General features: G+C 44.6%; 2 protein-coding genes and 1 pseudogene across 7 annotated transcripts in view; 2 read left to right on the forward strand and 1 right to left on the reverse strand.

Moving 5' to 3' along the window:
- Nucleotides 1–1,748, reverse strand: part of LOC100382240 (uncharacterized) — a 30,032-nt gene extending 28,284 nt beyond the window's left edge. For 3 of the 6 annotated variants that reach the window (XR_004849232.1, XM_008645775.3, XM_008645773.3), the window contains exons 1-4: nucleotides 1,374–1,748; nucleotides 1,134–1,265; nucleotides 566–733; nucleotides 372–455 (exon numbers count right to left, since the gene is read on the reverse strand). Coding sequence is in view for 4 of the 6 variants with exons in the window: in XM_008645775.3 (XP_008643997.1) it covers nucleotides 372–455; nucleotides 566–733; nucleotides 1,134–1,265; nucleotides 1,374–1,598 (609 nt within the window). In the remaining 2 variants the exon portion in view is untranslated. The remainder of the gene's footprint in view (nucleotides 1–371; nucleotides 456–565; nucleotides 734–1,133; nucleotides 1,266–1,373) is intronic. The other 3 variants (NR_159447.1, NM_001366787.1, XM_008645776.3) reach the window with 2 other exon arrangements.
- A 29-nt stretch (nucleotides 1,749–1,777) lies between these two features.
- The window catches only part of LOC103626118 (nifU-like protein 3, chloroplastic), a 33,391-nt pseudogene continuing 22,583 nt past the window's right edge, over nucleotides 1,778–12,585 (forward strand).
- Nucleotides 2,165–5,145, forward strand: LOC103626117 (uncharacterized). The gene is made up of 4 exons (XM_008646493.2): nucleotides 2,165–2,803; nucleotides 2,886–2,959; nucleotides 3,030–3,491; nucleotides 3,580–5,145. The coding sequence occupies exons 2-4, from the start codon at nucleotides 2,894–2,896 to the stop codon at nucleotides 3,790–3,792; spliced, it is 741 nt and encodes a 246-aa protein (XP_008644715.1). The 5' UTR covers nucleotides 2,165–2,803; nucleotides 2,886–2,893; the 3' UTR covers nucleotides 3,793–5,145.

Raw genomic sequence — 12,585 nt, forward strand, 5'->3', positions numbered from 1 at the left:
TAAGCTGGATTATATAATCCTGTAAGGAAACAAACAGGGCCTTAGCACGCGCCTAGACCAACTACAAAGAATAATATGATTAATAAAGTCACTTCAGTTCAAACATCCATACATGCAGTTCTTATACTGCAGTTTTGACAAATTTAAATTGAAGAGCGAGTAAGCATGTGTGAGTGCCTCTGAATTAATCTTTGGATGCCACATCAATTGATCACAAAGAATTCAAATATGGATGACTGTCAGACTTCATGTTTAACCCTCTATTAATTTAATAAAAACAATTGAGGTATTGCTCATGCAGTCATGCTCAGATAAGACATTCATAAATTTGTGAATGAAATAAAATTAAAAATAGGGTGCAAAAAACAAACTGCAGTGTCTTTAACAGAGCCATCATCATCAACAATATCTTGTATGGATTTCACTAATGACTTGTTAATGACAGCATCTAAAATCTGCAGGTCAGAACAAGTAGATTCAGCACAGTGCACTGTCATGAATGTTTTTTGAAATTAAACAATGCGTGATGATAAGATGCCAGATTGCAAAAACAAGATGCACTTACTGTTTCTGTAAGTGTTGTTAATCGACTACATGAGCCTTCATCCAGTTTCATGGCAGCTTTAATGTTTACTTGCAAGGATTCAACAAACATCATCAGGCTAGTGACTGCCATTGCTTCCAGGCCTTTTATCACAGCGCCCCCAGAGACACTATGTATTGCTGACTCTATCTTCAAGTCAACATACAAACACAAGAATCAATAGTGTATTCAGGCACTTCCACAACTAACATGTTTGTGCCTAAGTATGTAAAGTAAAATGTATTACTATAAACAGTGGCATTAAAATGTTATTATTAACAATTAATATCGAGACCACAAACAGATTCAGAAAAATGTGAGTTATTCTCCATGCATCTCGTACTAATTTTATATCATGTAGGCATATCATGGCTGCAGCAATACATTGGTTTCTTGAAGTAAAAACATGTAGTAGTATAATAGTCATAAACAAATACAGAATGAACTTGCGTTAGACACAATTTGCATATAATTAATGAAATACATGATAGTATACTGCCAAACCGCAAATATTTGAAGCAGTCTGACTGCCTGAGTAGTGAGTACTCACCGCAACTGTATCCAACCCCGAGAAATCCATTGCCCCACCAGCGTTGTCAAGCAGCAACACGGCCGCCTCCGTCTCCTGGAGCAGCATCTGGCTCTGCTCATAGCTCACATCCTCCACCTCCCACAGTTGTTTCTGCACCCGCATATCAAACCGTACAGCACTGGTGTCAGAGACGAACAACCCCCTTCGTCGATACTCCGGCAACGAGAAATGACATCCTGGGATATCGGAGCGCGGTACCGTTGTGGCGTCGCGGCCGTGGGCAGTGCCGGCGAAGGAGGCGACGGCGTCGCAGACCTTGCCCCACTCGAGGAGGCGGAGGCTGCGGGCGGACGGCGAGAGCGAGGAGGAGGCGGCGAGGGAGCGCAGACGGAGGCGGAGTAGGCGGCGCGGATGGGGTCGGACGGCGGGGACGGACGTGGGGAGGAGAGGTGAGGTGAGGACGGCGATGGAGAGGCGAAGCATGCTGCGACAGTGCGACCTGCGTTCGCGAGTGATGGGTGAAAAAGGTGCGAAGTTGTCCGCTGTATTTGGGATAGCGCACCGGATGAACGAACGACCGGCTTCTCCGCCTTGCAGACTTGCAGTTGCAGCCTTGCAGGTACTTGTTTTCTTTCAGGGAACCGATTTTATGTATGATCCAGTTTCTTTAGTGCATTACGACCGTTAGATTCGGTGTTTTCATTAAAATCGTACCGGCCACCAGTAGACGGCAGGAACACAGAAATTACGGCGGTGGCGGGCCACGGCCGGACGTCCGGCTCGAGGATGCGTGGACGAACTGGGACCGCGCGCAGGACGTCGCGTTCAACCGCGTCATGGCCGCCGGAGTGGACGGTGCGCGTCCTTCCGCTGACGGAGGAGAACATGGAGAAGGTACTGGACGAGGTGCGGCCGAGCCCCGATGGCGGACGGCAGCAACACGGCGCTGCACGAGATCGATGGCCTCGTCTTCATGCTCAAGCTGCAGGAGGCATGCGGCTCCTGCACCTGCTCCACCATGACGCTCACGATTGATCATCGATACGCGGCTCCGTGACACGATCCTGACATCCTTGAGGTCGAGCAGATCGTCGACACCGAGACCGGCCTCGACCTCACCACCGACAACGTCGAGGTCAGCTCCCTTCTCGCTCGGATGCAAGCCTGCAGATTAAAGACGTGCTCAAGAAATTTGCCATTATGAAAGACCACGGGTGCGGCTTCGACGAATTGGAGGCTTATGAGAGTGATTCGCCGTTATGAAAAACCAGGGGAAAGCCCACACTCTGAAATGGACACGAATACTCCATTACACGGTTCGAACCAGGATTAGTGTGATACCGGCATCGTCCCCAGCGCCGTGAGTTCTCCATCGCCGTCGAGTTGTCCCTTCTCTCCTCTCGCAGACATCTCTCTCTCGCACCAGAGATCTCCCTCTCGCACCAGAGATTCTCCCCCCACGGACGTCAGACGTCAGATCTGCACGGACGCCGGGCGCCGCTGTCTCGGACCCGATTGAAGGGCGCCGCCCGTGAGTTTGTCATTGTTGTTCTTCATTCATTCAACTTCTCTCCCCCATTCATCTCCTCCTTCAACCAGATCTAGCTCGTTCTCTGTGTGCAATGGATCCACCATGGATGATTTGGAGCTATTCAATGACACAGACATTGCCATTTCTTTCCCCTAAGGTAGCTATTTGTGGTCGGCTATGGTACGAATTGTGCACATTTAACCTTTGATTTTGTAAATTATTGGTTGAATTGTTGTCAGGTCCCGTAATGTCTTCACCGCCTTGTTCAAGTTCCTTACCGCTAGTTGCATTAGGTGGAAATACTGCTAATAAGGTTAGTTGTGCTTCATTTTTGTACAATATAGTGAGGTTAGGATTGTATGTGACTTCACTTAGTCATGCAGGACAATGATTGGGAATTTTTGGTACTATGTGATTTTTGGGAGGAGGAAGGGAGACGTGATGTTCCAAGTGAGATGCAGATGTATTCTCAACTAGGACTGAATGAAGAGGACAAGGCAAAGGAAAATAAAAGAGATGAAGCCGTTTTAGGTGGTACAAGTAATTTGGATCAATCGGAGCCTATTAATTTTGGAGACAATAGTATAGACCAACCGTGTGAGGACTACCTACCAAATGAGAAGAGGGTTATGTATGATAAAATGAATCCGTCAATGCAACCTGGTAGTTTGTTTCCCAACATGAAGGAATTTCAAATTGCTATGAGGCAGTATGCCATAAAGCATGAGTTCGAGCTTGGAATCGATGTAACTTCGACTACCAGATACGTCGGATATTGTAAATGTGGTGATTGTCAATGGAGGATTTATGCACGAGAGGAAAAGAAAGGATTACCGACCATTGTGGTATGTTAATTCATAAATTTGTACCAAAGCTATGTTGTGAATTTAGGGTTTGTTTGTGTGCAAAGTTGTGATTCGACTATTTTTGCAGGTTGTTGTATTGCATGATTCGCATACTTGCACATCTAGTGGAAGGAAGAAGACGACTACACCAAGTTGTGGATGGGTAGCTTTTCACGCTTTACCACTACTTATGAAGAAACCCCAGATGGGTGCCAAGGAATTGCAAGATACACTTCAAGGAGTTCACAATGTCATTATTGGTTATGACACAGTTTGGAAGGGGAAGGAGAAGGCATTATAATAGTTGTTTGGCAGTTGGGATGAGGGTTTCAAGCTACTATTCTCTTGGCGGGAGCCGGGAGGCAGTACTTGCTAAGGCGTCTGACAGCATTGTAGAGATTGATGTGGTTTTAGAGGATGGGAAGTACTATTTCAACCATTTCTTTTGTGCCCTAGGGCCGTGCATCTCAGGTTTTAGGGATGGTTGTACACCATACCTAAGTGTTGACGCGACCGCACTTAACGGTAGATGGAATGGGCAGCTTGCTTCATCAACTGGTGTGGATGGGCATAATTGGATGTATCCTTTAGCATTTGGGTTTTTCCAATCTGAGACAGTAGAAAGTTGGATTTGGTTCATGTCATAATTGAAGAAGGTTGTTGGAGACCTTGGAGTACTCGCTATTTGTTCGGACGCTCAAAAAGGCTTAATGCATGTAGTGACACATTGTTTCCCTCATGCTGAGAAGAGAGAGTGCTTCCGACATCTAATGGGCAACTATGTCAAAAGCTACTCAGGTTCCAAACACATGTATCCAGCTGCCAGGGCATATAGGAGTGAAGTGTTTGAGCACCATGTCAGCTAAGTAAGAAGTGTTCCTAAGATAGCTGAATATTTGGATCAACATCACAAATTCCTTTGGTACAGGAGTGGTTTCGACCCATCTGTTAAATGTGATTACATAACAAACAACATGGTTGAGGTCTTTAACAACTAGGTGAAGGATCACAAGGACCTACCAGTTTGTGACTTAGCTGATAAGATTAGAGAGATGACCATGGAGTTGTTTCATAGGAGAAGAAGGATAGGGGAAAGACTCCAGGGTTTGATCTTGCCATCTGTTATGGCTACATTGAAAGCTCAGACTAGAGGGTTGGGCCATTTGACAATTGTCAAAAGTGACAATTACTTGGCAGAGGTGAGGGATAGTACTAATTGTTTGACAAAACATGTGGTGAAGGCAGAGTCGAGACAATGTTCTTGTCAAGAGTGGCAGCACACAGGGAAACCTTGTCAACATGGATTGGCAGTGATTATTGCCCAGGATGTAAGGAATGTTGGTATGGAGAACTTTGTCGATGATTATTATTATGTTGACAAGTTTAGAAAAGCTTACATGCGAAGGATTCCACCAATTGGTGACCGTTCTTTTTGGCCAAAGGTGGATTTTTCAAATGAAGTGGCTTGTTAAGAAAATTACTCCGAGGAAAAAAACTGAAGCGTGATGCGCAAAGGGAGTAGTACTAATGTTGCCAGTCGTTGTTGTCCCAGAAAAAACTGTATTAGGGAACAATGTTTGTGAACTATGTTTGTATGTGTATTTGTGGTCCCAGAAATTCTGTTTGTGAACAGCAAGAATTTCTGTTTGTGAACTGTATCAGTGTGTTTGTGAACACAAACTGCATTCTGTTTGTGAACCATTCCCAGAAAATCAGTCTGTTTTCAGTTTGTGTTCCCAGGTACTATGCACTAAGTTTTCAGTCTGTTTTCAGTTTGTGCTCCTCTCCTAAAGCAGTTTGTGTTCCCAGAAATTCAGTCTATTAATTTAGTTTGTGTTCCCAGAAATTCAGTCTGTTTTCAGTTTGTGCTCCTCTCCTAAAGCAGTTTGTGTTCCCAGAAATTCAGTTTGTGTTCCCAGAAATTTCAGTTTGTGCTCCTCTCCTAAAGCAGTTTGTGTTCCCAGAAATTCAGTCTGTTAATTCAGTTTGTGTTCCAGAAATTCAGTTTGTGTTCCCAGATATTCAGTCTGTTTTCAGTTTATGCTCCTCTCCTAAAGCAGGCAATTCGTGTTCCCAAGAAATTCAGTTTGTGTTCCCAGAAAATCAGTCACTAAGTTTTCAGTTAATTCAGTCTGTTTTCAGTGACAAACAATGAATACAGTCTGTTTTCAGTCTGTTATCCCTTCACAACATAGAATGCAGTCACAAACATCACAAACTGAATGCTCCCATTAACTAGCAGATAGATAGTCTTACATAAAGCAGACTGTGTTGTGAGTCACAAACATAAAGCAGACTGTTATCCCTTCACAACACAGAAAGCAGTCTGTTTTGAGTCACAAACATAGAATGCAGTCACAAAAATCACTGATGCTCCCATTAACTAGCAGATAGATAGTCTTACATAAAGACAACCACATCACAAATGTTACAAGTACATAGTCTTGACATCACAAAAGTCTGACTTACTGGTTACAAGTTCATCTCATGACACAAACTAGTTACAAGTTCATCTCATGACCACAAAAGAAACAGACTATCTGCTTATAGGACCACAGAAGGAACATACTAATAGTGTTGACAACTCAAACAGTACGATCATAAATCTCATCGTAGTCGTAGCCCATAATACGACAATGTGAAAGTCGCCTAGAAGGGGGGTGAATAGGCAAATCTGAAATTTACAAAGTTTAAGCACAACTACTAGCCGGGGTTAGCGTTAGAAATATAATCGAGTCCGAAAAAAGGGCGAAAACAAATCACAAGCAAATAAGAGCGGATGACACGGTGATTTGTTTTACCGAGGTTCGGTTCTTGCAAACCTACTCACCGTTGAGGTGATCACAAAGACCGGGTCTCTTTCAACCATTTCCCTATCTCCAACGGTCACTTAGACCGAGTGAGCTTCCTTCCTTGATTTCCCGGGTCACTTAGACTCCGCAAGGACCACCACACAATTGGTGTCTCTTGCTTCGCTTACAAGGCTTTGAGAGTAACAATGAGAGAAAGAAGAAAGCCAACCAAGCAACAAGAGCAACAAAAGAACACAAGTCGATCTCCTCACAAGTCCTAAAAACTAGAGTTGAATTGTGGACTTTGATTAGATCGGAGGCTTTGATTTGTGTCTTGGAGTGTTGTGTATTGCTCTTGTATTGAATGAGGAGTAGTGAATGCTTGGATGCCTTGAAGTGTTGGTGGTTGGGGGTATCTATAGGCCCAACCACCAAAGTGACTGTTGGGGAAGACTGCTGTCGTATGGCGCACCGGACAGTCCGGTGCGCCACCGGACACTGTCCGGTGCGCCAGCCACGTCACCCAACCGTTAGGGTTCGACCGTTGGAGCTTCTGACATGTGGGCCACCGGACAGTCCGGTGGTGCACCGGACAGGTCCTGCTCACTGTCTGGTGCGCCATCTGACGCCTGCTCTGACTTCTGCGCGCGCAGTTGCACTGTTCACTGTTCACTGTAGACTTTTGCAGACGACCGTTGGCGCAGTTAGCCGTTGCTCCGCTGGCACACCGGACAGTCCGGCGAATTATAGCGGAGTGGCTTCCCAAATTCCCGAAGGTGGCAAGTTTGGAGTTGATCTCCCTAGTGCACCGGACACTGTCCGGTGGTGCACCGGACACTGTCCGGTGGTGCACCGGACAGTCCGGTGCGCCAGACCAGGGTTGCCTTCAGTTGTCTTTTGCTCTTTTTATTTGAACCCTTTCTTGGACTTTTTTTTATTGGTTTGTGTTGAACCTTTGGCACCTGTAGAACTTATAATCTAGAACAAACTAGTTAGTCCAATTATTTGTGTTGGGCAATTCAACCACCAAAATCATTTAGGAAAAGGTGTGAGCCTATTTCCCTTTCAATCTCCCCCTTTTTGGTGATTGATGCCAACACAAACCAAAGCAAATATATAAGTGCAGAATTGAACTAGTTTGCATAATGTAAGTGTAAAGGTTACTTGGAATTAAACCAATATACATTTCATAAGATATGCATGGATGCTTTCTTCATATTTAACATTTTCGACCACGCTTGCACCACTTGTTTTGTTTTTGCAAACTCTTTTAGAAATTCTTTTCAAAGTCCTTTTGCAAATAGTCAAAGGCAAATGAATAAGATTTCGAGAAGCATTTTCAAGATTTGGAATTTTCTCCCCCCTGTTTCAAATGTTTTTCCTTTGACTAAACAAAACTCCCCCTCAATGAAATTCTCCTCTTAGTGTTCAAGAGGGTTTTAGATATAAATTTTGAAAGAGGTCATACCGGTTTGAAATTATATCAAAAATAAGATATCAATTGAAAAACTTCTTTAATACAAATTGAAAGTCTAAAATTTTTGAAATTTGTGGTGGTGCGGTCCTTTTGCTTTGGGCTAATACTTTCTCCCCCTTTGGCATGAATCGCCAAAAACGGATACTTGTGAGTGAAATATAAGCCCTTTCACTTTCTCTCCCATTTAGCAAACAATATATAAGTGAAGATTATACCAAATCGGAGTAACGACGAAGGATGAATAATTCGATGGAGTAGAGTGGAAGCCTTGTCTTCGCCGAAGAACTCCATTTCCCTTTCAATCTATGACTTAGCATGAAATACACTTGAAAACCACATTAGTCATAACACATGAAAGAGATGTGATCAAAGGTATATAAATGAGCTATGTGTGCAAAATATCAATCAAAATTCCTAGAATCAAGAATGTTTAGCTCATGCCTAAGTTTGGTAAAAGTTTTCTCATCTAATGGATTGGTAAAGATATCGGCTAATTGTTCTTTGGTGCTAACATAAGCAATCTCGATATCCCCCTTTGTTGGTGATCCCTCAAAAAGTGATACTGAATGGCTATGTGCCTAGTGCGACTGTGCTCAACGGGATTATCCGCCATGCGGATTGCACTCTCATTATAACATAGGAGAGGAACTTTGGTTAATTTGTAACCATAGTCCCTAAGGGTTTGCCTCATCCAAAGTAATTACGCGCAACAATGGCCTGCGGCGATGTACTCGACTTCGACGGTAGAAAGAACTACAGAATTTTGTTTCTTTGAAGCCCAAGACACCAGGTGAAAGGGAATTAGGCTTACACCTAGTCCCTAATTAATTTTGGTGGTTGAATTGCCCAACACAAATAATTGGACTAACTAGTTTGCTCAAGTGTATAGATTATACAGGTGTAAAAGGTTCACACTCAGCCAATAAAAAGATCAAGTTTTGGATTCAACAAAGGAGCAAAGAGGCAACCGAAGGCACCTCTGGTCTGGGGGCACCGGACTGTCCGGTGCACCAGAGGACTCCAACTCGAACTCGCTACCTTCGGGAATTTCTCAGGCCGGCGCGCTATAATTCACCGGACTGTCCGGTGTACACCGGACAGTGTCCGGTGCTCCAAGGAAGCGCGGCCTCCGGAACTCGCCAGCCTCGGGAACGCGCAGCAGCCGCTCCGCTATAATTCACCGGACATGTCCGGTGTGCACCGGACTGTCCGGTGCATCCTCGGAGCAACGACTATTTCGGCGCCAACGGCTACCTGCGATGCATTTAATGCGCGCACAGCGCGCGCAGAAGGCAGGCGCGCCCATACTGGCGCACCGGACATGGAACAGTACATGTCCGGTGTGCACCGGACATCCAGGCGGGCCCACAAGTCAGGAGCTCCAACGGTCAGAATCCAACGGCATTGGTGACGTGGCTGGGGCACCGGACATGTCCGGTGTGCACCGGACTGTCCGGTGCGCCATCGAACAGACAACCTCCACCAACGGTCAAGTTTGGTGGTTGGGGCTATAAATACCCCAACCACCCCCACATTCATTGCATCCAAGTTTTCCAGCTTCCAACCACTATACAAGAGCTAGCATTCATTACAAAGCACACCAAAAGAGATCAAATCCTCTCCCAACTCCACACAAAGCCTTAGTGACTAGAGAGAGTGATTTGTAGTGTTCATTTGAGCTCTTGCGCTTGGATCGCTTCTTTTTCTTTGGCATTCTTTGTTGTGATCAAACACTCACTTGTAATTGAGGCAAGAGGCACCAATCGTGTGGTGGCCCTTGCGGGAAGTTTGATTCCCAAGTGATTTGAGAAGAGAAGCTCACTCGGTCCAAGGGACCGTTTGAGAGAGGGAAGGGTTGAAAGAGACCCGGCCTTTGTGGCCTCCTCAACGGGGAGTAGGTTTGAGAGAACCGAACCTCGGTAAAACAAATCCGTGTGTCTCACTTCATTATTCGCTTGCGATTTGTTTTGCGCCCTCTCTCGCGGACTCGATTATATTTCTAACGCTAACCCGACTTGTAGTTGTGATTATTTTTGAGAATTTCAGTTTCGCCCTATTCACCCCCCCCCCCCTCTAGGCGACTTTCAATTGGTATCAAAGCTCGGTGCTTCATTAGAGCCTAACCGCTCGAAGTGATGTCGGGAGATCATGCCAAGAAGGAGATGGAGACCGGCGAAAAGCCCACTACAAGCCACGGGAGCACTTCATCGGAAGAGTCCCGCACCAAGAGGAAGGAGAAGAAGAAGAGCTCCTCCAACAAAGGGAAGGAGAAGAAATCTTCTTCTCACCACAAAGAGAAGAAGGAGAGATCTTCCTCTCACAAGCCACATCGGAGTGGGGACAAGCACAAGAGGATGAGGAAAGTGGTCTACTACGAGACCGACACTTCATCAACATCGACCTCCGGCTCCGATGCGCCCTCCGTAACTTCTAAATGCCAAGAGCGTAAGAAGTTTAGTAAGATCCCCTTACACTATCCTCGTACATCTAGACATACTCCATTACTTTCCGTTCCATTAGGCAAACCGCCAACCTTTGACGGTGAAGATTATGCTAGGTGGAGTGATTTAATGAAATTTCATCTAACCTCACTCCACAAAAGTATATGGAATGTTGTTGAGTTTGGAGCACAGGTACCATCCGTAGGGGATGAGGATTATGATGAGGACGAGGTGGCCCAAATCGAGCACTTCAACTCCCAAGCCACAACCATACTCTTGGCCTCTCTAAATAGAGAGGAATACAACAAGGTGCAAGGGTTGAAGAATGCAAAGGAAATTTGGGACCTCCTCAAGACCGCACACGAGGGTGATGAACTAACAAAGATCACCAAGCGGGAAACGATCGAGGGGGAGCTCGGTCGCTTTCGACTTCGCCAAAGGGAGGAGCCACAAGACATGTATAACCGGCTCAAAACCTTGGTGAACCAAGTGCGCAACCTCGGGAGCAAGAAATGGGATGACCACGAGGTGGTTAAGGTTATTCTTAGATCACTCATCTTCCTTAACCCCACTCAAGTTCAATTAATTCGTGGTAATCCTAGATATACTAAAATGACCCCCGAGGAAGTTATCGGGAATTTTGTGAGCTTTGAATGCATGATCAAAGGCTCCAAGAAGATCAACGAGCTTGATGAACCCTCCACGTCCGAAGCACAACCGGTGGCATTTAAGGCGATGGAGGAGAAGAAGGAGGAGTCTACACCGAGTAGACAACCAATTGATGCCTCCAAGCTCGACAATGAGGAGATGGCTTTAATCATCAAAAGCTTTCGCCAAATCCTCAAGCAACGGAAGGGGAAGGATTACAAACCCCGCTCCAAGAAAGTGTGCTACAAGTGTGGTAAGCCCGGTCATTTTATTGCAGAATGTCCTATATCTAGTGACAGTGACAGGGGCGAAGACAAGAAGGGAAAGAGGAGAGAAAAGAAGAAGTACTACAAGAAGAAGGGCGGCGATGCCCATGTTTGCCGGGAGTGGGACTCCGACGAGAGCTCCACCGAGTCCTCCTCCGACGAGGACGCCGCCAACATCGCCGTCACCAAGGGACTCCTCTTCCCCAACGTCGGCCACAAGTGCCTCATGGCAAAGGACGGCAAGAAAAAGAAGGTTAAAACTAAATCCTCCACTAGATGAGTCTTCTAGTGATGATAATGCTAGTGATGAGGAGGATAATTTGCGTACTCTTTTTGCTGACCTAAACATGCAACAAAAGGAAAAATTAAATGAATTGGTTAGTGCTATTCATGAAAAGGATGATCTCTTGGACTCTCAAGAGGACTTCCTTATTAAGGAAAACAAAAAGCATGTTAAGGTTAAAAATGCTTATGTTCTAGAAGTAGAAAAATGTCAAAAACTATCTAATGAGCTAAGCACTTGCCGTAAGATGATTGACAACCTTAGAAATGAAAATGCTAGATTAAATGCTAAGGTTGATTCTCATGTTTGTGATGTTTCAATTCCCAATCCTAGAGATAATAATGATGATTTGCTTGCTAGGATTGAAGAATTAAACATTTCTCTTGCTAGCCTTAGAGTAGAAAATGAAAATTTGATTGCTAAGGCTAAGAACTTTGATGTTTGCAATGTCACTATTTCCGATCTTAGAGATAAAAATGATATATTACGTGCTAAGATTGTTGAACTTAATTCTTGCAAACCCTCTACATCTACCGTTGAGCATGTGTCTATCTGTAATAGATGTAGAGATATTAATATCAATGATATTCATGATCACATGGCTTTAATTAAACAACAAAATGATCATATAGCAAAACTAGATGCTAAAATTGCCGAGCACAACTTAGAAAATGAGAAATTTAAATTTGCTCGTAGCATGCTTTATAATGGGAGACGCCCTGGCATTAAGGATGGCATTGGCTTCCAAAGGGGAGACAATGAAAAAATTAGTGCTCCTCCTAAAAGATTGTCTAACTTTGTTAAGGGCAAGGCTCCCATGCCTCAGGATAACGAGGGTTACATTTTATACCCTGCCGGTTATCCTGAGAGCAAAATTAGGAAAATTCTAGGAAGTCTCATTCTGGCCCTAACCATGCTTTTATGTATAAGGGTGAGACATCTAGCTCTAGGCAACCAACCCGTGCCAAGTTGCCTAGAAAGAAAACTCCTATTGCATCAAATGATCATATCATTTCATTTAAAACTTTTGATGCATCTTATGTTTTGACTAACAAATCCGGCAAAGTAGTTGCCAAGTTTGTAGGGGGCAAACACAAGGGCTCCAAGACTTGTGTTTGGGTACCCAAAGTTCTTGTGTCTAATGCCAAAGGACCCAAAACCGTTTGGGTACCTAAAATCAAGAACTA

Source organism: Zea mays, chromosome 5 (assembly GCF_902167145.1).
Source record: "Zea mays cultivar B73 chromosome 5, Zm-B73-REFERENCE-NAM-5.0, whole genome shotgun sequence".
Lineage (NCBI taxonomy): Eukaryota > Viridiplantae > Streptophyta > Magnoliopsida > Poales > Poaceae > Zea > Zea mays.

Coding starts and splice junctions, on each gene's coding strand:
- LOC103626117 (XM_008646493.2), top strand. CDS start 2,894: ATGTCTTCACCGCCTTGTTCAAGTTCCTTACCGCTAGTTGCATTAGGT. Junction 2,960..3,029: donor GTGGAAATACTGCTAATAAG/GTTAGTTGTGCT, acceptor TTAGTCATGCAG/GACAATGATTGGGAATTTTT. Junction 3,492..3,579: donor AAGGATTACCGACCATTGTG/GTATGTTAATTC, acceptor CTATTTTTGCAG/GTTGTTGTATTGCATGATTC.